This window comes from Odontesthes bonariensis, chromosome 13, assembly GCF_027942865.1.
Source record: "Odontesthes bonariensis isolate fOdoBon6 chromosome 13, fOdoBon6.hap1, whole genome shotgun sequence".
Taxonomy (NCBI): Eukaryota; Metazoa; Chordata; class Actinopteri; order Atheriniformes; family Atherinopsidae; genus Odontesthes; species Odontesthes bonariensis.
In genome coordinates this window covers 18,678,560-18,705,891 of record NC_134518.1, presented here as the reverse complement: position 1 = coordinate 18,705,891, position 27,332 = coordinate 18,678,560, and the positions used below count along the sequence as shown (strand labels likewise).

Genomic DNA, 27,332 nt, shown 5'->3' with positions numbered 1-27,332 from the left:
AAAAAGAAAGTACATCCTCTCTCATTTCTAACGTTTTTTGAAATGGGATGTTTCTTTGAAAATGAATCTGCTCTTTGCCTGGTATTATTGATAAATAATGTTTTGCAAAGCTGCATCAAAACAAACCACAAGATTTCAGGGACAGTGTCCTTTCCACAGGTGAGACCAAAGTGGAAATGTTTGACACTTTGCAGTGACGGAGTCCTCTGTATACCAAAGTAATCTAGAGCCAACTGTGAGGCCATGTGTATGATAGCTAAAGCTTGACTGAAACTGGGTCACCCAACAAGACAATGATCCCAAACACAGCCGCAAATCCACTCCAGAAGGGCTGGAAAAAAAAAAGAATCAAAGTGTCGCAATGGCCCAGCTAAAGTCCAGACCTCAGGCTGATTGAAATGCTGTTGTGTGTCGTCATCTGAGCTTGCATTTACCTAAATTACTAAAACACTTGGTGATCAGCAGACGATTATGTCCTGTTCACTAGAAATTAGAAAAAAAAAGGCATCCTCGCTAGGACACACTGTCATTGCCAGCCAGCGTTGCAGAATCAGCTGAGTGACAATTGCAACAGTGGTTAGAGCGCAGTGTCCTGCCATGCCAGCTGTCCCTTACAGGTGAATTGATTTGACTGTGTGACTGCTTTAACTCTGACCCCTCAATCCACCGACCATACAAAATCCATTTTCACACATGTACTACATAACATTGATGGTTTCGTCTGGCTTCTGTTAGAGCAATGGCTTGCAGTAATTCACTACAGGTCACCTTCCGTTAATATTCCTCACACTTCACTCAGACATGCAAGTGAAAGTCACTGAAAGATCCATTGTGTATGCTATATTTGCTGTCCGGCAAAACTGGACAATATATAAAGTGTGGTACATGGTTAACAACATGTCACATAGCAGTAATAATTCATATTAATGAGACAATTGCGCTGTGGTTGTGTGAAAGACTCCAGTGGTGGATGGAAGCAGCTAAAAATAATGTAATTTTGCTACAAACAGAACAGAGATCTGCAACAAAGAAACTAAAAGTTCCGCTTTAAACGGGCAACAAGACAAAAGCTAAAGAGATCTTTGGAGATTTCCCAGGGATTTTCACATAGTTTTCACTTCTCCTTCTGCACCAACACAAGTTTAGAATTTAGAATTTATCAAATGTCTCAGCAGGTATTGGATGATTTCACCTCTGTCATCAAAGAGAAAGCAGCTCTCACCCTTAGGAACAGACACTGTGCATGCAGGGAAACTGTCTCAGCGACACAAAGGTGGAACTCACCACATTCCCGCTCCAGCTACTGCATATGATAAGTGATCATTGATACATGCTGCAGCACAACCTGATGAAATTGAGTTTCGGTGGTCTTCATTTATTAGAGTTGTTCTCAGAACTCTCTTAGCTACTAGCTGCAGTAAGGTTGGACACTGTAACACATTATGATTTCTTTCACAACCTCAACTAAACCCACGTTGAGGCGAAATCAATGCCAACGTATTCCTGCTGACATGTACTTGGCCTCTTTTTCACTGGATTCTTTTTCATTGGATTCTTCTCGTATCCACCCTGAAATATTACAGTATCTGGTGATTTCAAACTCTTTGAGAAACTGTCCACACTGGCCCGCAAGGCCAGCCAAACCTTTCTGAAATGGCAAGCCCCACACAAGCAAGCAGATCATTTAAAATTCCCTCTGATTTTTGGCCAAAATCAATGTCAGTGTTAGCTTTCAGGGTTTGGTATAAAAGCTTCCCAAAACTGAAGTACAACATACAGCTGTTAAAAGAAATTACTGAGTGCTTTTAAGAAAAAAAAACCTTTACATTAGTGATGTGTTTTTACTAAAATAAGTCCCCAGTAGGATATTGTGGGCTTGATTTATAAACTATTAAGACGGGACCAACTATAAACCTGTTTTACTTATAATCTTATAATGTTTTTTTTCCCACATAGACAGTGTGCTGTATATGATAATACATCAAGACCACCGGTAGAGCACTGGCATTGGAGAACCTGTTGCCTAGAGACACAGTTTACTTATTTGGTGACATTTTGCTGTTCAAACACACATATGTACACAGCCCTCTGTACACAAAGAGAAACTAGTTGTCCTCAGGTCAGCAGTGACCTTGTAAAAAATGAATACTGGAACTGCAGATCTTCTCCCTGAGAGGCATGATGACCCATTTAGAGAAAGAAAAAAATGTTCCTATTAATTTCCTTTTAACTCTAACCCCAAACTGGAGGAAAAGTGTGGATCGCTGTATCTGTATCAGTATGTGAACGTGACTGCTCATCACGCGGCTTATTTCAAACTCAGTGGTAGCTCTTTCTTTACTGCAGGGGAGAAACTTGGTGACCCGAGTTTTGCAGCTGTGCAGCACATTGAACAAGCGTCCATTGTGTGTGTGAGGGCATGTGTCGCCTTGCATGTTCCCCTGTGAGCAGAGTTGCAGACTCACCATAGACTTTGATTAATGACACCCACAATTAATCAAGTGTCTGTGGCAAGAACAGAGTGCTTAGGCCCAATGCAAGAGCCGTGCAGAATATTCAGCTCTCTTTAAGGAGTGTTTATACTGCAGCACCAGAGCTGAGGGAAAGAAAGCAGAGAGAAAGTGGCATAGCCTGTTCTTTTATTTATCTATTCATTTATTTTTTGTTAGGATAGAAGAGGTAATGTTCCATATTTTATGGACAACATGATAAAGACTGTCCTCCCCATAAAAATGAGTCCATGGGTCATTTGTTCATGCAGGCAATAACTGCCTGAAATTATTTTTTGTGTCGGTGATGCCAAAATGATGAAAGTGATGCAGTGCAAAGAACTGTGCAGAAACTCTGAAAGTCTGAGCAGAAATTATAGCAATGTTTCCATTGTTTCTGTCACTTACTTTCACTTCAATGGCAGGGAAACAGCAGAATATGTGTTAGAAAATGTACCTGAAGAGTCCACCCCCTCGTACTTCCATTCACAATGTTTGCGACGAAGTGGAAATGCTCATGAGTCAGATTTCCCCGCAGCTGCGGGGGTGATAGTTTATCGGCTATGAAAAAATGTATATTTAGTTGTTTTGATTGGTGGATTGGCGACTCCTGGGTGTACCCCGCCTCTCACCCGATGACAGCCATGACCCTGAATTGGCTGAAGTTTAGTTTTCAACTAAACGTTTTCTTGTCTTTATCCCCATTCATATTGTGATCACTTTCTTTTATGTTTCTTCTCCATTTTCCACCACTTTACTCTTTTTTATCTTTGTTCCTCACCCCTTGCATTTACTCCACATCTCTCCTCCTCAGATTATGGCTGAAAGAAAAAGTGCCAAGGCTGCAGCTGGCAGCTCCTCCCAGAACGGCTCTGATGTACCCCTACAAGGTACACACACACACACACGCACACACACGCACACACATACACACATGCACTGTCGCATATCCATCACCTCAGAGGACATTACAATGACATTTAGTTCCTGGAGATTTACCGTATGTTAACCATTAAAGTAACCACATTTTGCCTAATCCCAACTGTTATGCAGCCCTACATGACTTAAGTTATGTTAAGTTGCTTTTTTGTCTCTAAAATAAAATGAATTTTGTCCCTACAACATTACTTATACAACACAACACACATATACTCTTTCTCTGAATCTTGTTCCTCTGTTGTTCCTTTATGTAAGGACTGGATTTGTCAGCCATGTGGTATCTCCCCTGTTGTGGTCTCTTGTGTCCCATTACAGAATTCCTCCACATCTGAGAGCACTTTTATTTTTTTTAAAGGTGACCGCACTGCCGTACATGAACCACTGTTAATAGAAAATATAGCAGTGGTCGCTCCAATTACATTCAGATAATGCTGATTCCAGAACAACTGCTAGCTCAATAATCACAGAGTCTTCTCATTACAGCGCTAATTCTTTTCACTGCTATCCCTGTTTGCTAATTCCCACTGCTTGTTTTTGTCAGTTCCAAGTAATTATTGGAAAAAAGCTCCAACACAATTCATACTTAGCTATAGCCTCTTCTGCCATGTGTATCTGCTGAGTGAAGGGGAAAGCACTGCAGCACAGGGCATCAGAATATAAAAGAACCATATCAGCACCTCTTTTACAGAGACAGCCACCTCACTAAAACCTAATTAGGGTTTCTATGAGGCAACGGGTGGTGTTCCACAGCCCCAATCCCAACCCCAGGATCAAAGAACTCGTACTGAAAGATCCCTTGCATCTTTTAAGACTGTAACTTGCTTGAACTCATAGAATTGACATAAATAGAGAAGAAAAACGTTGCTGTAGACAGACCAGTCCATTAACTCTAGGAGTTGGTTAGAGTTGGTTTTACGGTGAACGGGAAACAGTTGCGACTGAATTACTGCAGATTTGGATCCTACGTTGGGACACAATTGAGGAGATTAGCCTGATTTGGGGAGAACGCCAGTACTGAGATAATGGCCTTGTTGTTTTTCATTTCATCTGGGATGCCTGAACTCTGCTTTAAAATTTAATCAATGTTGGAAAAACCGTGTGTTACTCACCAAAAGTTTCTCAATATACATGTATGTGATATATTAGGAGGAGTAAACTGTTAAGGCGAGTCCAGGCAAAAGCTATCAACCCCGACTAATCATACCCGAGCACTCAGCTTTTTCAGTCTAATCTCACAGTTGGATGTGGTTATGGGTGCAAGTGAGCACATCTTTGACAATGTCAAACTACACCAATGTGTTCATATGTTAAAAAAAAAAGGCAAAAAACATGAAACTTTCAATCTGAGAGGCTTTTCAGTCTGCCTTTTTGTTATCCTGAAGCATTTTCGTGCTGAAATTTTAATCATTATCTCCAATACAAAGACTGCAGTTGTCTCCTGTAATCTATTCTAGTGAGAAATAGAGCAGCTTGTCTGCAGCTGATGTCAACATTTTGAGTGGTGTTGTGTGTCTTTTTCAGCAGTGTTGTTGGTTTTGTATCGTTTCGTCTTTGAGCGCACTCAGATTGACAACGGTACACTATAATTAACTACTTTTGGTGTTTTAAAATTTGCCTCGTCAGAAACCAATCCTGAGCTTGTAAAGCTAATTGTCTATCGTGTCAATAGTGAGTTCCTGGGGGTGCAAGATGATAACATATGTGCTACTTGAGATGCAGGTGTTAGCTTTGATCATTTCATTGTGTATTGCAGTCTTCTCTACCTACAGCCTGTAGAGTAAACACAGAAATCAATAAGCCCTCTGAAATCCAGCATGGTCTTGTGTGGTTTTTTTCCATGCCCTAATCATGTCTGCAGCAGCCCAAAATATTAAAATATTCACCAGTGTTTGTTTATTTTTCTGCTTTAAGCCAATTATCATGTGTGGACTCCTCTTTAAAAAGGTTGTTAGATGTTGTCCTCTGCTAAGAATTTACTGCGGGTGATTAGTGTGTGTGTGTGTGTGTGTGTTCTAATGTGTGTTTTATTGTTTTAATTTCTGCAGAGTTTCCTATGCCAAAGACCGAATTGGTGCAGAAGTTCCATGTTCTGTATCTGGGTATGATATCTGTGTCTCGCCCTATAGGTAAAAATGAACTGAAAACTTAACTAAAATCTGTGTACACACAAGACTTTCTTCAGCTCGCTGTAGTAGATTCCTCTGTCCACTTTCAGACTCCCCTGCTCTGTCCCTAGGTATGGACATCATAAATGGGGCCATAGAAAACCTCCTGTCCTCCACAGGAAAAGAAGACTGGACTCCTGTCATACTGAGTATTGCTGACACCACCATGGCTGTCATCAAAGAAAAGGCATGGACATGTTTTGTTTCTATCCTGGAGACTAACAAAAAAATCAAAATATATGAATATGCTCATCAGTAAGATAGAAAAGCCTATCAGAGCTCTAATTTTCCTCTTTGATGGCTGTGCAGGAGGAGGAAGAGGAGGCGCTGGTGGAGTGCCGTGTCCGTTTCTTGTCCTTCATGGGCGTGGGGCGGGATGTGCACACATTTGCCTTCATTATGGACACTGGGAGCCAGCATTTCCAGTGTCATGTGTTCTGGTGCGACCCAAATGCAGGCTGTGTCTCTGAGGCTGTGCAGGCAGCTTGTGTGGTAAGGATGGATTTTGATACGTTCTTCATCAAACTTAGCTGTAGCTTTCATCATACCTTTCATCATACAAGGAACCAAAGAGGGGAAAATGTGAAGCACATGCCCTCAGCTCACCTCAACTATTCAGCTATTAGGATGTTCCGATACTTACTCACATAAGCTTTTTCCTCTTCTTCCTCAGCTCCGATACCAAAAGTGTCTGGTAGCACGGCCGCCCTCACAGCGTGCCAGCTCCTCTTCCTCTCCCTCTGCAGACTCGGTGACCAGGCGGGTGACCACCAGTGTGAAACGCAGCGTCCAGTCTCTCATAGACACTCTGAAACCCAAGAAACAGCCGTCAGAACTGCCCCAGCAATGACCATCACCACTGAACACTGCACCCCACCCCAGCCTGGAAGCCACCCACACAATCGCCACAACAACACCTAATCAGTAGCAGCCATGGTTACCGATGATGTACATACAGCATAAGAAAAACATCACTGCAAAAACTGGAAAGAGGAGGAATTGGTAGATATGCCTGATATTCAAATAAGATGGAAACTCATCTGTTTTGTGTGAAGGAATGACCTGGTGTCATTGGTAGGACTTTGACCTTTGAACACTGCTTTGTCCAACCGAAACCCACTCCCTGTTTGGGGATTTCGCCGCTAGATGGATTACTTGATCACACACTCTGCTGACAGGATTATCCAGAAGAAAAAATGTCACATTTCTGTTCACAGACTGGTCATGGAGCAACTCACGGTTTACTAACTTTTTCTGTCCATCTCTGTTCCTTTCTGAACTCGTGGACTGGATGAGCTACAGTAGCCTTCCAGGAAAAAAAAAAAAGAAGGTTTTGTCTCGCTGTCGTGAGGATTAAACATCATCCAAGATTAAACAGGGAAGACACGTCATCAGCCTGCAGCTGTCCACCAAATGGCATAAAAATCTTTTAATGCCTTCAGTGTATGACAGATTAGAAAGACTAAATTTCCTTTCATGATGAATGAAGTGATTGTAACAATAAAGTGTATGTAAATGATTGTACGTAGAAAGAAATAAGGGCACAAAACTTGTAGATAAAGTATGAGGGAGAGGTGAGATGATGGTCATAGATAAATGGACAGAAGTGTGGTTTGATTTTGCATGTTTTTTTTGATGGGGATATGTTCAATGTTGGTGAGTTAAGGCTCTTGATAAGAAGACTGATGAACACAAAAAAAAAATGTATTGATGCTCTGAGCGTAACTCATCGTCTTTTGTCCTCAACTGGATTTACACTGGCACAAGAAAATCCGACCCCGTTCCCAACGGGGACACTGCCCCACATAGAATAATACAATTAAGGATTGTAAGTCAGTTTTTACGTTAACTTCTTAAAAGAACGGGTTGATCAGCAAAAGAAACTGAATTACTTTTTAATGTATTTTGAGGCTTAGGATTGTACTTTTTTTTTTTTTTCTATGTGGAAAACCTGATTTTAAAAGCTCAAGAATGTTTAACTGCTTGTGTTGAAACTAAACAAATTCCTCAGGAATTCTTATGCACATACCCAAGATTTATGCAGATGCGAGAAATTCCAAATCCAGGTTTTTGACTTTGGCAGATGTGAAGCATTTGCGGCCATATGCACAACATCACACAAAATTGTTCGCCGAGCCGAGGCGATGTGGGAAAGATTGAGTGTGGCCTACGCTAAGGAATAATTGTATCGTTCCCATACTCAGAAAAATCCAGCCAGTGTACTCCCATTCACAATCCAAATGCACACACGCGAATACACACATGTAGCAGTAAAAGAGAAAAAAGAAAAAAAAAAAAAAAAGTCTTCTGTCAAACTTTCTACAATGCTCCTATGGCTCGGGGCCACCACCTGCACTCAATGTGAACTCTGTGAATGCAGTGAAAAAAACACAAAAACATAGTTTCATTTCTGTTCGTCACCATCTCTACACCATGTAAATGTAACCTGTTGTGACAATAAATGCATTACCAAAACAACAAAAAAGGAGCAGCCTCTTGACTGTCCTTTAATTTTTCAGAATGTGGTCAAAGTAAAAGGACACTGGACAAGCTTGGAAATATATGCACACTGACTTTATTGGGACTGTGGCAACATTGTTGTCTATGGCACACAAGAACACTGACGATGACAAGTGAAAATAGACTCAGAAGCATTTAAGCCAACGTTACTATCAAATGCTCTGTGTGATTTGGCAGTTTAATAACACTGTATGCATTTTGATGTTAGATTTAGACATGGCTGACTTTATTTAGGCAATAATTTGTTTGGGAGGTCAAAACAGAGGACGATATTTGTCCATACCATCCTTGAACTGGCCATGGGATACAGTTTGAGCAGGTATCTTCCATCTGTTGAAGCTGAGGCTGGGGCTGAAACCTGTCCCACTGCGCTGGGGTGGGAAAGAGACAGGGAAGGTAACAGAAGGCAGGACAAGCAACACAGGCTTCAGCACCTCCTTCTGAGGTCTACGGAAACGTACAACTGGAGCCAAAGGGGAAGAGGGAGGGCAGGCAGGATGTAGAGGAGTGGTGGTGGAAGTTGTAGTGCTGAAAACGGGGGTGATGCGTTGAGCGGGTGTGCCTTTTTCTGTTTTGGAGGAGGAGGAGGCGGAGGAGCATTCTTTGGAGTAGGAGAGGGAGCTGGACCAGGTGCTCTTTAAGGCCTGCAAGGGCAATGCTCTGGGTTTCCCTGAAGGATGGACACAATGATGTTGGAGAGACAACAGGATGTTTGAACTAAAATAGCGATAGGCTACATAGCATGATAACCAGGAATTTTAAAAACAAAATCCTCCTTAAATTGGCTGAATGTGTTCATTGCTACATTAAACTAATTTAATGAATTGCCCATACACACCTTGTGATGACTGCTTCAAGTCCTTAAAGTCCTGACGTCCACACGGAATCGCACAGTCGCTGCCCCTAGTTTGATGGGGTTTGCCTTGCTGAGAGGAGACCGAGAGGAGAGGCTGCGAGCTGTGAGCATGGGCTGGTTTTGTCATCCTGTTGGTGTGTCCATGGTGCTCTTTTCTGGTTAGGCGGTTTAAGCCAATCCTGTCCAGGATACCTTTAGCATTTGCTCTGGCAATTACTTCATCTGGTGCCTCTTGGATCACTGGCTCGGGCTGTTGAAAGGACAAAAATTTTATTTTTTTTTGGTTTGTTTGTTTTTTTCCCTTGAAGGCATTAACAACTAGCCTGTTAGGGTGAACATGAACTGGCCAATGAAGCATGTAAACCCCTTAAAGCTTCAGATGACTGTGACCCATTACTCAATTATATCATTAATATTAAAGATATAATATATTGTTTATCGAGGAGAGGAGAGAAAGCCATCATGTCCTTGCTGCTGGCTGCAGGGTCACCTGCTGTCTCAGCAGCAGCCCACACTGCAACCCACTGCTCTCCTCAATGCTTGAATTATTCACAAGAACAGTGTACACTACGGGGACATTCAGCCTGTGTGAGTTTTTGTGTGTATTTTGTTTTTGCTTTTTTTAGAGCGCTTGCTTAATGCAAATCCTGTTTGCTCAAGATGTCTGTAAATTAGTTTACACAGGTATGTATGTGCATAGATTTAGTATGAAAGTGCATATGTGTGCATTTTGCACATACCTGTGTGTGTCGATAGACCCTATGCACACCAGTAAATATTGTTTCAGAGGCGTCTCTCTTCTGCAGTCTTTGGTGGACGCCCTGAACTTAACTGATGCTAACTCACACAGACAGGGGGCGCTGAATTATTCAACAGACACTGCATTGCCTCCCTTTCTTCCCCTTCACCCCTGTGAATCTCACTTCTTCTCCATCGCCACTAACTAACAGTGCCATACTCTGTAAATCGTCCATTTCCGTCTCCACTCTGCCAAACTTAGCTGCCATGGCATTTCCTGGAGCTGAGCCCACTCCCCTTTCAACTCCTGCATCCCAAATCGTTACGTCCAATACATCCTGGCTGCAACATCTAAATGAATAAAACTCACCCTAAACAAAGAGGAAACCAAAGCCAAAGTGAAAAGTGTGGGGCTTTAAATTTCCTGTTACCGTTGCCATCATTTGTCAGTGAGAGTCTTTTAAAGGTAGGTCCGCCCGTGCTGTACTCTCCTTTGAAAATTAGACCAGAAACACCTCACTGGAATGTCTTTATTGTCCACAGCTGTTCCTGTATGGAAGGCTCATAAAGAACTTTACTGTGCACAGCTACGACAGCCGATAGCATTCAAACACTTATATAATTGCTCTTTTTATGGTGCTTTTCAGAGTGCCACAATAACTTTTGATTTGCCAAGTTTATTGGAGGCAGGGAGGAAAAAAAATCCTCTTTGAGACACCATTACAGCAGTTTGATTATCTTTTCATTCCTATCTGCGGAGGTATAAAACATGATGGATGGCTGGGGAGAAACAGGCGCAACAGTGCAAGAGAGCTCCGTCACCCCCTCCGGGGGTAAGATGGCTTAATAACTTGCATCAAAAGCATAAGAGCAGATTTCATAATGTGAGGCGGTAATGCCATAAACCTTGTGGATTATGAGGATGTGGGGAAGACCGGTGACACAGACTTGATGAGATTCTCCCATGCACTTATACCAGCGTCGTTGATCCACTGCATCACACCACAGTTGTAGCCAGTTCCAATTGGATTTGGCTCCTGTAGCTATCTAGTGTCTCTTCCAGATAGAGGAGGAAGGCAGGGTAGGCAAATAGAGAGGGGGTGAGTCTGAATTTGGCAGTGGATGGATTTTGCTAAAATAAAAGACTGAGATAAAGGTTTTTATAAGGTGTGAAAGCCTGTGACTGGAAAACACAACAGAGCCAGAGCATGTCTCCAATTGTGAGTGCTCATTAAAGAGAGAAAAAAGTATAAGAAAGCTCTGTTCGGACAGACGTGAAACTGCGGAGATAAATACAAATGCACTCAAATACACTTGTGCAGTGTCTCACTCTAATAAAAAATACACAAAGTTAACACACACACACACAAAATTCAACAAAGAAGAATTAAACTAATCACAGATTATCTCTTTTCCCCATTTTGTTTTTGCTTTGGGGCAATGAAATCAAAGCCTGTCTCCTGATTCTAACAGTACTCTTTAAAGCGGCACCAAGGTGACATCACTCATCCTTATTTTCTCACCCATTAAAGGGTTCAGTTTTCCAATGGCTGTTTTTGACACAGCTGGCAGCACCGTGGACCTCCTTCATCATACTTCACACACTTATGAGGTTAAGGGATTGAATTTATGTCATCCTCAGTCAAGCGTGTTCCCAAGAAAAAGCAACCAAAACACGCCAAAAAACAAGATGGCAGGTGCTGCGCCAAAGACAAGAACAAATCGCAACGGAAAAAAATCAAAAAGACAGCTCACACACTGCAGGGCCCCTCCTGTGGCCACTCCCCTGCAGCAAGCTGATAGCCTTGAGCATCGACTGGCATTTTTTTTTTTTTTGATTTCCCCAAGAAAAAGCCAACCTTATGATGTGTTGTTCAGGGCTCGGGGGAAGAGGGTTTCTCAGCAGACATAAATATAACACCTCAGGGTAATCCATCCCTGTGTGTCAGACTGAACAAGTTGTGTGGCGCTCAGCCAAATCACATCCTGACATTGTAATGCTCCAGCACATGGTTAGGTCCAGGGCTGATTATGGAGTTTTAGGATCAGGGATCTTACCAGAACTAGATGCTAAATGAGTTAAGTTTGTCTGTACTTATATCTTGGCCGCATTTCCTAAAAACAGAAGCGGAGAAGAGGTATCGGATTTTCAAAGTGCTTAACTGCCACAGGATCCTTACATGGAGAAGGTAGAAAAGATGTTGACTTTTTAGTTCCTTATTTCACTATTTTTGGAGACAGCATATAGAGATAAATTGAAAAAGCTAGCTAGACATATTGCTGATCTGCATTGCAAAGTATTTTATACACATTTCAGATGGAAGCCTACATCACTCCCATGGTTATAACTACACTACATATGACATTTAAAACTCTTAATTGACCTCACAGTTTTGCAGTAGCGTCGTGTACCATGAGGATAAATAATAAGGTGTCACATGAGGTCATCGCTTCTTTGTGAATCCTGCAGCCTCTGCTTGGTTTGTGAGGTTTCTGCTTAAGTGGTGCTTACCTTTCTGTTAAGAACAGCCAGAAAGCAGCCGTTGCTGTGCTCAGAAGCTTCCACTACAAAGAAGGGCTCTGTTTCCTCAGTGACCTCTCCATGATCAGCAGAGCTGAAAGGGGAGGGGCTTGGCCTAAATAAAAAATGAACAAACCACATTATATCAAATGTACATGCCTGTACTCTGCATAAAAGTATGAAACCACAAACTCTGTATCAAAAACCTCCAGATTTAAAATTCACAATTATGAAAACAAAAGATAAATACTAAACTGTCTTTTTGTGTGACTGCTTCATAAATAACATATGATTATGTGATTATCAGTCTTTTTGAGGATTTGTTTCTTCTAGACTGGCAAACCCTTTCAATATTTTATCTCTAAAATGCACACAAGCACCATATGTCTGTGTAAAGCCAGTGTGATCCATACCAATAATACTACTTGTGCTTTATTTATACTAGCCTGCAGCATTGCCAGCACACCAGGCCAGCTTGCAGCAGAGAGGAGTCAGTCTTGTTACATTTAAATCCACAGGCATGGTAAGACTTCAAAAAGACTTCAGTACTCAACCGCACGAACACAGAAAGGGGAAAAATAAAAGGAAAAATGGGATACTAAACTGCCTGAAAATCATTTTCAGGGGCCTTCACACGCCATTTAGAGATATGACGCATCAAGTTTGATTGTATTTTCACTGAATCTCTCCCAGTTCCTGCCTGAGGTCTGCTGAGGCTTTAACAGAATCCTGGGGGAGCTAGAAAAGCATGCAGAACAGCTGACAGACAGCAAGGCAAACAGACAGATGCAGGTGCACACCGGGGCAGAGATTTACCTGAAGGTTGCTCGTGTTGGTTCCCCCTCCTTGTCTGAGCAGGCTTTGGTTTGCTGCAGTGCTCTGTTCACCACATCCACATTCTCCTCTGGGTATGACGAACAGGTTGAGTACACTACTGCCAAAACCATGGGAACTATACACAAAAAACATGTTCAGTCAATAATGTTTTATCATCTTACATTATAACTGTTAAATTTGATTATTCAGTCCCTGCTTTTCCCCTCATTAAGCACTCCCTTGAATAAAATAGACTCCTGAAGATTCATTTCTTCACACTTTTTATGCATGTTCATTACTTATTTCATTCAAGTGCTGCTGCCTTGTAGATTTGTGAAGCTGCTGGCAGACTGACTTCCACTGGAGGTTTGATTTTTTTTTCCTTGCCCACTAATTATAGCCAGAGACAGGAAAAATTTACACTCAGCTGATAATAACTAAAATATACTTCGATGTGGCACAGGTAAAGTATCATTTGAAGGCTAGAGAGACTGAAAGAAGAATGTTATAGATCTAAGGCAAAAGACCAAAAGGTCCAGATATCCTGAGATGGGTGTGTTGCTCTGTTACTGATATTAAAGGCTCTGGAGGCGTGTGTGTCTCTGTGCCTCAATGAAGGCACTGAAATGAGAACATCGACTCAACTGAATGGCACTCAATACATACCCGCCATTAATTACCAGCCCTATTACAGAGTATCTACCCTTACAAATAGACCAGGATCAACCCAAATAGACAAGGGTTGATCAATAGCAGTTTGATAAAAGGAATCAGTTTGCATTTCCACCGACCGAGAATCCACCTGCTTGATGAACAAAACCCAGGTCAGACATAGACAGAGAGGCAGGCAAGATAGACTGAGGCTAATGAGCGTAGCTCATGGGTACTAATTAGCACTAAACAGAAAAGAGAAGACAGCAACTGACTGCAGAGCAGAAGACAGCTGTAACATCTGTATCAAACAAAAAATGCTGGCACTCAACAGGACAGGTCCCTCTGACATGTTCGGTGTCACAGAATGTACACAACTGCTAACCACTTCTCTAATATGTGAAAGGAAGAAGACACAGGCTGACCAGCAGAGAGCAACATTAGCATTCCTAATTAAAACTCAGACAGTCTCCAAGGGACACCACAGGCTTCAGTCTAATGGCATATGAGATTAGATAATTAGAAGAGTGAGCCTCATTGTGTCAGAGTGAGAGAGACAGCACACTCAAGATAGATGATGCAGTGCACGTGTTTGAGTGTGCACGGGCATGTCTACACTAGAGAAGGTGGTTGTACACTCACACTTCAAGGCATGATCAATATCTTTCCTCTGCTGTGCAACCAGAGACTCCAGTTTGCTCTGGGCAATGGAGCCACGGGATAAGTCCTGCAGCAGGCCTGTGTCTGAAAAAGAGGCAAAGCTTCAGCAGAGCAGAGTATCACTTTAATGATCTGTTGTCTCCAATAAGGCGTGTAAACAACTGTAATATAAGTTACTTTCACACATGTCAATGGATGGGCTTGAATGGAAATGAAAATTGTTATCCCTAGCAATGCTCTTCTTCTCAACCAAGAATATAGAACGAATATAGAGGAGATATTTGCATTCAGAGAATCTAAGCTTACACTATCTTTGTCTTCCATTATTCATGCACAACATCCTCAATTTTCTACTCTAACATGAAGCACGTAATATATGTTAAAGACACAAAAGGAAGTGGCATACATTTCTCAAATGTCTATCTTTTACATCCATGATTGTGAGTTTTCTGTATATTGCTACCTCCATTTTCGTGCAGTATGAACTCCACGGGGTTGCTGACTGCAGACACAGAACATCTGGGGATCAACAGGATAACTCGCACCTTTTGAAGCCGCTTATCGCTACTGTCCAAAGACTGGAAGACCTCCTGTATCAGCTTCACATCTGAGCATACACATTCAATGGAAAGATAAGCAACGTTTTCTCTGTGCTTTCATTCTGTTCTCAATGTTCCACGATGCTTCTACGTAGAAAAATTCTTTGCCTCAGGGTAGCTTTTGCAATCATAAAAAATCCCACCTCAGTCCCTTTTCTGTATGTCTCTCTAATGACTCGCTGAGCCATCAACCGATGTCAGCAAACAATATTTATTTGCAGCCTTGCTATGCTAAATATGCAAGAGTCCCTAGAAATTTGCAGTCAACAACATTTTCTTTTCATGGAAAATCCTTTTAAATTAAAAAATAGTGTTTATATTTAAATATAAAAGAACCATAAACACAGAAAATGACATCATTAAATGATAATAGACAAAGACAAGTGTTTCCCCTGCTTCCTTTTCTTTCTTCCACCTCCTCTTTTCTCTCAAACTAAGACAAAGAAAGTAACACTCTCGTGGACACAGCCATGTTGAGCTTACTTTTGCATCCGATGGTGGAGACAGTGCGCTGTAGCTCCTCCCTCTGAGCATCTGTGTGGTCGCTGACACAAACATACACCGATGGCTGGTTGTTGTTGTTGGCTTTATGTTTCTGTGCAATGAGGGAGGCCACGTGGGACACAGTGAGGCCGGAGAAGCTGCCCGCCATGAGAACATCTCCTACATCTGCTAACAGGGAGCAGGCTGCATTCGGGCCCAGGCTGCAAGACTTGTCCTGCGGACACATTGAGTTAGTTTCATAGAAAGGTGAATTTAATCAATATGCAGATCAACAAAACACACAAAGGAAAGAGAGAGGGGGGAAAAAAGGAGGAAAAGAAAAACAAGGACATTTGAAAAGTGGAAAATTTGCAGATATAGAGTGATGGAGATAAAAAAAAAAATTGAGAAGATCATTAAATGGGCAGTGATGAATATTTGATAGAATATGGCCAAAACTTCAGATTCAATTATGTTGTGGCGTGTGCTGTTAACAGTTTGTACAGCAGCTTGACTTTTATGGGGTAGCAGTTTAATAATAAAACTGTCCCCAAAAGGATCATTTTTCATGGCCCAAAGTGAAGTGCAGCCACATGAGAGGAAGTGAAATGAAATACTTGTATCTCGTCAAACTAATCTCAGCTGAGTGAACTTAGTAAGTGAACTAAGTCTTACAATCAATACGAACAAGTCCATCACCGAGTTGAAATCATTACTATCATAGGAGACAGATGGTGCTGAGCTACTTTAAAGTCTGCAGAGAGGAGGCGGCTCTTGTCAGAAACTTCCTCTTTCCGCGCGGCTTATACCTGGATGATGAGTTTGTGGTCACTAAGAAGCTTGGTGGAACAGAGCTGAGCTTTCAGCTGAGCTGGGAACACCAGCGTATCCACACAGTGGGGATCCTGGCAGAAAGTCTGACCATCCAACTGCCCAATCGATTTCACCTGCGAGAAGCCCGCATTCCTCAGCACACTTTGGACCTCATCGAGACTGGAAGCAAAGGAGAGGAGGAGCGAGAGCAGCAGATTAGTGGAAGCCCAAGAGAAGGGATAAGAGGACAAGGTGAGAGGTAAGAGTAAGGCTGTCAACACAGTGTGTATAGTTTCTATTTGGCCTTTTAAGAGACTTTAATCGTAATATGTGTTGTAAAATCCATTAATATATACGCACGCACACACTGACACACACCATTTGTCCCAACAGGTGACCTTTACAGTCCCAGAGCTGGATGATAGGTGTTGCTGATTGAATCTGTCCGCAGCAGCAGGATTTACACCAAACTGAATCAGCCTGTCGGGGCGCGTGCGACAACGCACATTTACACACACTCATACACAACAAGGCGTAACGCACACACGCCCATACACACATACTCATGGTCTATTCATTTAATTGGTTGTCAGCTGGGCACCTTGTCCATAAAACATCAAGCACTAGCCCAAGTTAAAGCAGTGCGTCTAAATGTGAGTGCGCACGCTTTAAGTGTATTCCTGTGCTTATGTGAGGGTGTTTAAGAAAAGGCCTGTGTTATCCATGTTCGTGTATGCTCAGCTGACCTGCTCTTCAGTGTGTTGATCCATGCGTAAAGAGGAAGGCTAATTGACCTCTCTTGCTTCTTCTTAACACTCTCGGGCAAGATAGAATCAATAGTTATGAGATCATGTTTGATCCTGTAGCGGGCAAGGGAGGCTGCCAGCTTGATTCTGAACCTTTGTAAAACACAAGCAAAACAAACAACTTTTTTTTTTTTTACCAGGTCTGTCAGGATCCTGAATTCATAATCCCTCTATATCACCACTACAAGTTGTGTGAGTGGGTTCTTCCTTCCTCTTTTTTTTTTCCTTCCTTTGTTTGTGTTCTTGTGTACCCTGGTGTACCTGAGGAGATAATTCTCCACTTCTCTGACTTCCTGTATGATCTCCTCCTTCCCACGGCGTTGCCGCGGAAGGAACTTCCTGTCCTGGAAGTCAAAGAGGACGACGGCGACAAGGCTCATCTGATCTTGTGGCTAAACCATGAGAGCAAAACATACAGTTAACAGGAGACAATTGCTTTTCAACAGGAAAACATAGCAGAAGCAGGGATACAGGCCGCATGCCTGCTCGACATTAATTCTTTTACTAACATGGCTGAGGTGCAAGCTTGTATCTATTAAATGGCTACACCTCAAAAGTCCACAACACATAACATATGATTTTGAGAGAGAGCTATCTTACTCCTACTATGGGGTACCATGCTGTGTTATCACCATCTGTACTGACTTAGAGGCTCATTTGTATCTAGTTTGCAGAAACTGGCATGCATAGTAGCTCGAGGATGTCCTGCCATGATCCCACTTCTGCCATTTAATTAAACCTAGGAGGAAGGCTGAGATATGTCTCTACCTCTTCTACACAATTATCTCGCCCTGTTTAACTTGCTACTTTCTCCCTGCTCCCGCGTCTATGCCCTCTCTCTTCCTCCACCTTTCCTTGCCGGAGGGTGGGAGGCCAGCAGCCATATCAGCGGCAGATGGTGTTCCATGGCAGCAACAGCTTGCCACATCCTCACCACTGGGCTAATGGGTGACAAGCCGGAATGCCACAAGGGTTGATGCTGCAGCCAAGGAATTAGCAAGCACTTATTATTCATTCCACAGGCTTCAAATTTCAATTTTTGGAAACGTCGATTTCTGAGACAGGTTGTGCCACTTCACTTCTCCTCTCTCATCCTCTCTCACTACCACAAGTTGCACATGCCCTTTACCAAGGTTAAAGCCTTGAGTGTGGGAAAATTCCCAGTCTCTGAGCTGCATGGCAACAGTGTCCCACAGGGGGAAACTGCCTGGAGTAAATATCTCTACTCCCTTCAGCCAACTCTGATGCCGATGTTTTACATCAGAAACTGGCTTGAAGACACTTTATCAAAAATCCTTATGTTAATGTTAATACGAATCTTGGCCAATAGTTAAATTGAATAGTTAGATAGTTAAATTCAGTTGGGTTACATGACACTTGAAATTCATTGCATTACCACAGAGCACCAGCCTGGATTTCTAGTTAAAAACAGGAGGCATAATAAATAGGTCAAACTTAATGCAAATATTCTGTGATCGGTGCGATTAAAGGTACGTTATGTAAAAATGTTGGAGCCACAGAGTGAATTACATGATGGCAAAGAGGAATGCAGGCATGGTCCCCATTTCAAGGCAAGATCGTGAAACTTATCCTGTGAGGGGAGGAAGTAACGAAAGTGAAACGATAGACATGAAGGTGACATGAATGCATCCGAGTTCAAAAGTGGGCGTGTGAAAACGGATATAAAATGAAAAACAGAGAGAAAAAGGATCAAGTAATTTGAAATGCTTAAAGTGGGTTTGATCAAAACAGCCACGATATGATAAAAACATGATTAAATGCGTCATTCGTCATTTATCGTCTCAGGGAAGTGCCCATAAGGGATAGAGTGTCAAAGAAATAATGAAATGAAAAAATAGAAGGAATAGAAATACTTACAAATAGTGGAAGACATCATTTGTTATCTGATTTGATAAACTCGACATTTTACAGTGAGCTGTGCTGCTCAGATAATGTACTGAGCTGTGAACCTATCCGTTACTGGCATTTATTGTTTACAGCTAACAATTGTTGCAACTTCCAGCCAGAAAAAAATCAAATCTGGGGCGGGGAGTTGATAAGGTAACATGCTTTTTAAACAGAGCAACACTGCTTGAGATAAAAATGTCAGCTGATAATTTATCAACCTATTGTCAGATTTGATCCCTTCCATTAACAATTTGCAAAAATATATTTTATTTTATTAATATTTGCTACTTACCTTAAGTTCTTGTTCCCAAAGTTATATAAATGGAACCTTTTTATGATGCAAATAACAAATGACAGATGTAATACTGGGTTAATAATGAAATATGGCCCTATACTATCTATATATCACAACTGATTTTTTTTGATCAAATCAGTTTTAAATTGATCTAATTACTTGTCAATTTATTACTTTTTTTCACACTCGCATCTGTTGTCACTGATCCATTTCATCCACTCCATTTTTTTTTTTAGCATTTTACTTTTGTTGTCTCCACCCCACACATTATCCAGCCAATCATCATGAAGTTTGGTGGTTTTATGATTTCTAATCAGTCCCAGTGGCTGGCAGTGCCGTTCACACTACACACACATCAAGACAAAAATACGTCTTCATCATAACTGAAGCGGATTAGGTATTAAAGAGGTATGTAATAATGTTGTAATATAATATGTTTCTCGCACGACAATCATTTCAACAATAGGCACCTTTAAAGTCTTTTGGCCCGTTTTATGCATGGACTGTCCCTGTGTCGCGCTAAGTGTGTTGATATGGTGCCTTTCCAGACTTTACATCATCTCTCAGGTGGTTTCCTGAGGGATTTAGGCTTCATTTTCACTTTCCATTGTGATCAAATATGCTTCAGGCTCAAAGTCTATCTATAGCTTAGTCTTTCCATTTGACTTTTTTTCCAATACCCTCATGTGCCTCTTTTTTTTTTTTTTACAGCTGGCCTATTCTTTCTCATTCACCTCTTTCTCCTCTCTCTATCAAGGTTGAACTTTATAGATGCCAGCATAAAAGAAGGTGAGAGAGAGTCCTAAAGACTGCCTCATTGTGTCCGGGCTTTATTGTCTTGCAAGAGGGACACAGAGTAACGACCTGCCACCAACACATAGAGAGAGCTATTCATTTCACCCAGGGCCACATTTCACAAGGCTACAATGTAAGAGAACATCTATGTGTAAGTGAGGAATTGCACAGCAAACACAAATCTGTGAGTATAAATGTGTCTGTAGATGTTGAGGCCGTCACTGAAGTAGGTGCTGGATGTCTACAATCTGTATGCTCCGTGACAGCTCTGTTTTCTGTTCACACATTCAGCGCCTCCTGTTTTCATTACTCTTCCTCTCAACCAGCTCGCTCGACGCACAGCGAGCTCTGTATTCTGTGCGTGTTTTATCACCAGCCCGAATGTTGGAGAAACATCTCCAGAAGCCCTCCCTATTTCCACAGATTCTTTTTTATGTGGGGTGTTAAAAGTAGGGCAAAAGTACATGGCAACCTACCCCCGGAGAATACCTCCTGATTTAAGTAGCAGGGTGTTCCTCTCCTTGCTAACGGCTGTAGTCTCACAGCTCTGCTGGGAATCTTTATTTTACGACAGCAGGGTGCTTTAATAACATTGTGCATGCCGGGTGTAGTAGGGTATAACCTGAAGAATACAATTAAATGCCTCAAACAAACATTGGCCCTGGGTCGTAACAGAATTCTGATTCCATCGCTAATTAAGGCGGGGGTTCTGGTGGAGAAAACACTTTATAGAGAAAGACACAGACAGATGTGCTCAGCCACATAGTAGCTTTTTTATGTGTTACTCCAAAGGGAATGCTTATCATTGATTGGGGTGGGGAATACAAATGAAATAAGGTGTTCTGGGAGTTGAAAGGAGCACATTAGTGTTATCCATCAATATTACTTTTGCTAATCAAAGAGAACAGGACAAAGAGTGTGTGAGGAGCATAAAGATGAACACATTTATGAAAACAGTAAGGTCAACTATGCACACAAGGACAGCAAGGTACCTCAGAGGGATATTTCGTTAAAAGTGCCTCTCTGTTACATAATCAACAAGTATTAAAAACACTGCGCCTGTGAGCTCACTTACTATTGGTTGTGCACGATATAAGGAGCTGTCAGTCATGATGTCCTCCACCACCTCTTGATCTGTATGCAGAGGCAAAGCAAAGCAAGATTAAGCAGAGGGATTAAATGATGAGGAATTTAATAAATAGTTGTAAGACTAATGATGATGCATAATGATGATCTTTTTTTTTTTTTTTATCCGCATCAAATTATTCCAGGACAACAATCCAGACTCTTTCATTTATGGCAGGAGGAAATGAAACAAGAAATTACTCCAATCCATTAACTGGTAAAATATGTGCTGTGAAGGACAAAGCCCACGTCTGATGATGAGAGCAAAACTAAAATAAAAGAGCAAAAAGACATTAAGAGACTCCTAGAGGCTCAGTAAATGATAGGGATTTCATTTTGAAAAGATAATTCAGTTAGATCAGGGGTTTAATTTCCCATGATTAAACGCTTACTTGATGTTTAATTAGAGCTAATCAGATTCTTCATTTGCCTCTTTTCTTTCATTTATCGTCTACGTGATGAATGAGTGTGTGAAAGCGTAGGACTGAGGATGTTAATGGCGTTAGATGCAATAAACAGGATTCATCAAAACATAATCAGCGAAAAGGGCATGCGTGCTTGTCTGATCAGACAAGAGCGTGTTCATATGTTTACTTAAATGATGATCTTCTTTCACACTGATATTACACTGATTGATTTGATCAATTATTTGCTTCCTGCTCCAGAACATTTGTCTTAATGCTCCCTCTAAAAAAAACATTGACATTGAAATTAAGTTGTGGCAACATCTATTAATGAACATCTATTTTTGCTTTTCAAACTAGAAAAGACATACCTTTAAAAGTATACATATAAATACATCTACATATATATCATTCCTGTCTGTGAACAGATGGTTTCCCGATTTTGAGATTCCATTTTGAGATCCAGGTGATGGAGAGACAGCCACACTATCCAGTCTAACATGTTGGGATTAAAGAGCAGCTGGCAACAAAGTGACTCTGCCGGTGGAGCCGGTGGTGCTTAGGAAAAAAAAGAAGAGTACAACTTCTTTAATGTAAACATGTGTTATGTTACTGTGGAAGAGCAAATCAGCGTTGGGAATGAGATTCATGTGTTTCTCTAGGTGTGAAAAAAGACTATTTCAATATCCAAAATGTGCACTGAGCACATTACATGTGAGGCTGTCATCTATAGGACGTTACCTCACAGACAGCCCCCCGTGCACTGAGACACCGTGGAAACCACAGACACTGCTGTTAGCTTATCACAGCAAATCGTGCCAAACTGCTTTTTGGGTCCCAGCCAAATTCACACAGGGCACCTGCTAAAGGGCGGGAAAAACAGACATATCTGCATGCAGGTACATCCACGTGCACATACACACATCTTGTACACAAACGCGTGTTTTCCTGTGATACAGCTTATCTTTAATTGGGGAAACACAGGCATACAGCATCAGCAGTGGTGTTTATAGCTTCTAAGGTTTTCAATTGTGGCCATTACAGCAGAAGGTCTTAAAGATAAGCCCTTAGCAGAGAAACATTCACTGCACACGACCAACCAGACCTCAGTGGTGGCCATGACAGTCGGGTCGGTGGAGGTCATAGTCACCCACACGCGATAAATCACATACAGCAATTTGAGTAAAACACAGACAATCTTCAGCTATAAATCACACACAGGAGACATCTTTACACAGCAGGCACAGCGTTGGATTTTGCCTGAGGGATGATGCTGAATTTCCCGACTCAGACAGTGATGAGCTACAGTTGCCTGAAATTAATCTTTACCACAAAAAAAAAAAAAAGTGTCCTCCAGGGTCAAGGGGAGTACTATTCATTGCAGGGCTCATGATGAGTTTGTGTGTTTTGTGGCTTCCATCCAAGAGTCGAACAATGAGCAGTTGACTGATGGTGACTGTGGTTAAACAAATCCTTAGTGAGGACCTGAATCCTGTCGCCAGGACTCTGACTCACAGTGTTCTGCGTCAGTACACCCAATTGCACATTAATCTAACAGAGGACCAGTTAAGAAAGGTTCCTGCTGTAAATTATACATTCACCTTTGTGCTAAAATGGTCAATCCATCTAACAATTTAATATTTGCTGAGGCGGACTAGTTGCGGCTGATCAGACGGCGGTCAAGGACGAAAAAGGTGGTCTGTCGCTATCGTGCTGTTAGTCCTGCATCAAAAAAGTGGACCAAAGAACCTCCTCTTTTGGACACAGACACCAGCAGCCTCAGTTATTCAACAGTCTGGCAGGCAAGTTGGACAGAAAGGACAATGAGGCAGAAATACTCCGAGGGGCAGCCAGTGGAAAAGAAAGAAGGAAGCAAGAAAAGAGGAGAAGAAGAGGACAGATTTTATGGCGAGCGACAAGGTCAAGTAAATTTCGACCAACAAAGACTCAAAAGTGACTCTACATATCTCAACATCAGCATACACCTAAAGCTATGAGAACACGCTGTTCGAGAAATTGAAGAATGAAACCTTGACAATACAATTTGCCTCTGGGTGAGTGATAAACAAAATGTTTATGTTCGATAGAGAGAATAAAGAGGACAAAGACTAAAGGAGGGGCAGGGAGTAAAAAGGCCAGAAAAAAAGCTTTAACTGCTTTTATTTGTCACTGGGGTGCCTTCAGCTCTGGCTTTTTAGCAAATGTCAAATCTACATCAGAGTTAAGATCATCAGACAAGTCTTTGTCCTCAACTCAAACAAGGAGCTTACTGAGCAACTTTTTTGTCGCGAGCAGATTAAGAGTTATAATCTCAAGATCAATACTGGTCCTCATTGGCATTTTGCTCCTCGTGTTTTTTGGGGCTTTTTTTTGCTGCTCAAGCATTTTTTTCTTGACTTCAGCTCAATTTTGAATCGCTCACTGCAAGGCAATGGCACAAATATAACACATATGTGTGCGTGCGTGTGTAGCAGGTGTGACGGCCAGTGTGCATGTCACTAGCAAATCAATTTCTCCACCAGAAGTCGGTCTGTTTGTTAAAAGAGGAGGTGCAAAAGCGGGCTAACCCCCAAACGCAATATACCAACATGTGACGAAATACATGAGTCTCCAATAGTGACTCTGTAACAGGAACACAATTACACAGAAATTGAGCATGTTATACACTATAGAGAAGTTCCCAACAAGTTATATGGCATAACATAGCTGATCAAAATAATTCAAATAAAGCCAAGAAGTATCTGACACACTGGAAAGGAATTACACAGAAGAACTACCCTTATATAGCACTGACAAAAAAGAGGAAGGTCTTTGAGATAAGTTGTGAATAAAGATGGATTTCAATTTTTTCTCTTGGTCCAAACAGGCTCTCGTAAAAGAACATTTCTGGGTAAACAGCAAAGTGGTGATGAGCGCATGTAGGGATCCTTACAGAGACAGAAAAAGAAAGGTTAATGATTACGGACAAATTCTCTCTAATCATGTTTGGCAATCTGGTTAATTCCGCCTACCTGCGGATGTTAAACTGATAAGCTACTACAGCACGGTACTCGTGTTTGAAATAATGGCTGTTCTTTTCTAGGTGAGATGCATTAACTGAGGGACATGTAGGCCTGAGGCTTGTCCGGGCTCAGCGGATAGATAGTGACGATGGCTAAAATCCCTCATACCTCATACCTGACCTCTCTATCCACTGAGAGCATGTCAAATCGATCCCTTCGCTTTCTGCACTGGCAGTCGGCCCGTGTCCCCTCCCTTATCGCCATGGTGATTACACACCCCTGTGACTTCGGTCACCCGGACCCCACCCTTTTCCCAGTAAACAGATTATGGGTTAAATTGATTTGTAGCATCACACAGAATTCCCGCGGGGGCATCCAAGCTTTTTGTGTGTTTGTGTGTGTGTGTGTGTGTGTGTGTGTGTGTGTGTCTCTTTCACGTGTCCTTCATCAATCTATCAATACCAAATTAAACCTGTTAATTAACTTCAATGAAGCTATTCATTACCATTTGAAATGACAGTTTCATCTCTTTGCAATTAAATAGGATTTAAGTGCAATTTAAAGTTTTTGAGATTAATAAAAACAGGAGGTGATGAAAACAATTTCCGAGTGTCCTCGTGCAGCTGATAGGTTATCCACCTGCAACAAACTGTTAAATATCTGCCACGTATTTGGGTGTGAGATGATTATATCTAAATGTGAGAAAGCTCCTTTAGGAAGTAAAATTGAGTCTTTAGAATTCAGAAAATTCTGCTTCAGGGAAAAACAATACAATCAAAAGATCAAATTTCACAAAAACTTTAGGGCCAGACTCTACTGTAACCACCATAACATGAGTATGTATATGTATATATGACATATATGAGGCTGAAAAAGAAACTGAAAGGAAGAGAAACGTTGTAACATTGTTATCGAATGGCGGCACAACAAATCCAAGCACCACTGAGCTATCATTTACTTACAAACTTACATTTAAGTGTATTGAAGGCCAGCTCGTAAGCTGTGTGCTGCATCTCCTTATCTTTGACTTCAGGCAACGGGACTCCTCTGTTTTTGCCATAATTTACCAACTGGTATGCAGCAGGCTTCTCCAGGTGGTGATTTTGGAAGATGATCGATGCCAACAGGTAGACTCTGTCTGGGAAGCCCAGCTGACGTTTGCCGGTGATCTGAGGCTCTGGGGGAGAAGCCTGGGCGTCACTGTCATCCGGATCTTCATGCAGGATCAGATCTTTGCTGCTTGCAGTCTGGGAGCCAGCCTTTTTGGTCTTGTGTGCGGAATTGTGACGCCCTCTGTTTTTCTTATTTCTCACCATTTTCTAAGAGACGTTTCCTCTCTCTGACCCCTGAAAATGAAACATTACAACATTAAAATTTCAAGACACATGTAACTCCCGAACCATGCTGATTGTAAAAAGCTTTTAGAGAAATCTGTGGAGTTAAAGAAGTTCCTGCTGAAACTGTATCATTGCAATGACTTTTTTTTTTTTTTTTAAGACAGAATGTCAAAAGGGGCAAATACAAACTTTGATTAATTATACTCATTCTAGACTAAATTTAGGGTAATTTAGGGTCAGCATGAAATGTGACTTTTAACAGACTTTCAACAACAACGTGAAGAACTGGTGAATTCTAAACTTCTTTGCCAGCTAACTCATGGAAGTTAGCTTCCCTTCGCCAGGGCACTGATTTAATCGAGCAGATTTCAGCGTGATTCAAGTTACCATTTGAGAAAAGTGTCTTGTTCTCCCTTCCAAAAATACAGAAAGCCATCTATAATCCTCCGTATTTCAGTATAGTTTACCGGTATTAACGTTGCTGCAGTTTGCCTCTTGTCCTCCGTTTTAACTGTCAGTAAATTCCACTGTCCGTTATAAAACAAGGGACGTCCCCACGGATAGCCTATTAATTCTAAGCCCTCTTTGAGTCCTTGAGTTTCTTTATTAGATTTTTTTTTTTTTTTAAACATAGATAGATATACTTACGAATGCGCATAAGTTGACATTTAAACATGCGACGCAGAACTTCCCGTCAAACACAAACTCACCAGATGTTCGTCAACTCCGTGGAGCCCTTTGGATTTGTGTGATTCCATCACCATGGTAACTGTGTGCTATTTTCAAGGTCCCCTTCTTCATGGATCAAGAGTTAATCTCATTACCGCTAGACGTCCTCTGTCAACCAAGAACACAGTGAGCTCGAAAAAAGTTTTTTTTACAGAACATAAAGTGTGTCAGAAAGCTGATGTAACACTGGTGGACGGTTGCTCCTGTTTTAAAAGGTTTGTCCATATGTAGGGGAGTGTGGGGAAAGATTTGGACCCTGTGCGGAGGAGGTGACACCGAGCTGCTCTGCTGTCCCGTTTCTCCCTGCATCCCTCCCCTCTCATTTAGTCATTTACCAGTTCTTCGCAATTTCTATATACTTGAAAATGCTTAATCACCTTTAAAATCTCCAGATTGCTCTCAAAGTTCTAATATTTAGACGTCCTCCGTGTCTTGTAAAATTATGAGCCCGTCCATCCTGGAGGTCCTTGAACCAGCATCTGACTCCAAAATGCGAAAATGCTGCTGTCGCCCATTTGCTATATACTCAAAGTACTCGTGCTTCGCACAGCTTCTGTGCTACATGTTGTAGAAAAACACTGGATCTTCTGACAGCTTCATTTACCGTTCAGATTGCAGTTTGCTGAAATATAAAATTGGAGTCAGTGAACAAAAAAAAAATGTATTTGTCCCAAAGGGAAA

At 41.6% G+C, this 27,332-nt stretch overlaps 2 protein-coding genes across 5 annotated transcripts in view; one reads left to right on the top strand and one right to left on the bottom strand.

The window, feature by feature from the left end:
- Positions 1-8,078, top strand: part of apbb2a (amyloid beta (A4) precursor protein-binding, family B, member 2a) — a 38,738-nt gene extending 30,660 nt beyond the window's left edge. For all 4 annotated transcript variants that reach the window (XM_075481318.1, XM_075481317.1, XM_075481315.1 and 1 more), the window contains exons 10-14: positions 3,304-3,379; positions 5,474-5,554; positions 5,665-5,780; positions 5,903-6,085; positions 6,267-8,078. In XM_075481318.1, the coding sequence (XP_075337433.1) occupies positions 3,304-3,379; positions 5,474-5,554; positions 5,665-5,780; positions 5,903-6,085; positions 6,267-6,443 (633 nt within the window). In that variant the 3' untranslated portion in view covers positions 6,444-8,078. The remainder of the gene's footprint in view (positions 1-3,303; positions 3,380-5,473; positions 5,555-5,664; positions 5,781-5,902; positions 6,086-6,266) is intronic.
- Positions 8,079-8,145: 67 nt separating this feature from the next.
- On the bottom strand, positions 8,146-25,929 carry LOC142397299 (putative methyltransferase NSUN7). Its single transcript, XM_075480643.1, has 12 exons — positions 25,556-25,929; positions 21,130-21,188; positions 17,318-17,448; positions 16,997-17,149; positions 16,247-16,430; positions 15,438-15,672; positions 14,819-14,962; positions 14,338-14,439; positions 13,045-13,180; positions 12,220-12,343; positions 8,952-9,219; positions 8,146-8,783 (listed from the first exon to the last, which is right to left on the bottom strand). Exons 1-12 carry the CDS (start codon positions 25,899-25,901, stop codon positions 8,368-8,370), a joined length of 2,298 nt encoding a protein of 765 aa, XP_075336758.1. The 5' UTR covers positions 25,902-25,929; the 3' UTR covers positions 8,146-8,367.
- Between the last annotated feature and the right edge of the window lie 1,403 nt (positions 25,930-27,332).

Bases quoted from the DNA above. Each gene is read 5' to 3' on its own strand.
- LOC142397299 (XM_075480643.1), bottom strand. From the start codon at position 25,901: ATGGTGAGAAATAAGAAAAACAGAGGGCGTCACAATTCCGCACACAAG. The intron at 21,189-25,555 runs GTAAGTTTGTAA...CTCTGCATACAG, and splicing joins GGCCTTCAATACACTTAAAT to ATCAAGAGGTGGTGGAGGAC. The intron at 14,963-15,437 runs GTAAGCTCAACA...GTGTATGCTCAG, and splicing joins CTCCACCATCGGATGCAAAA to ATGTGAAGCTGATACAGGAG.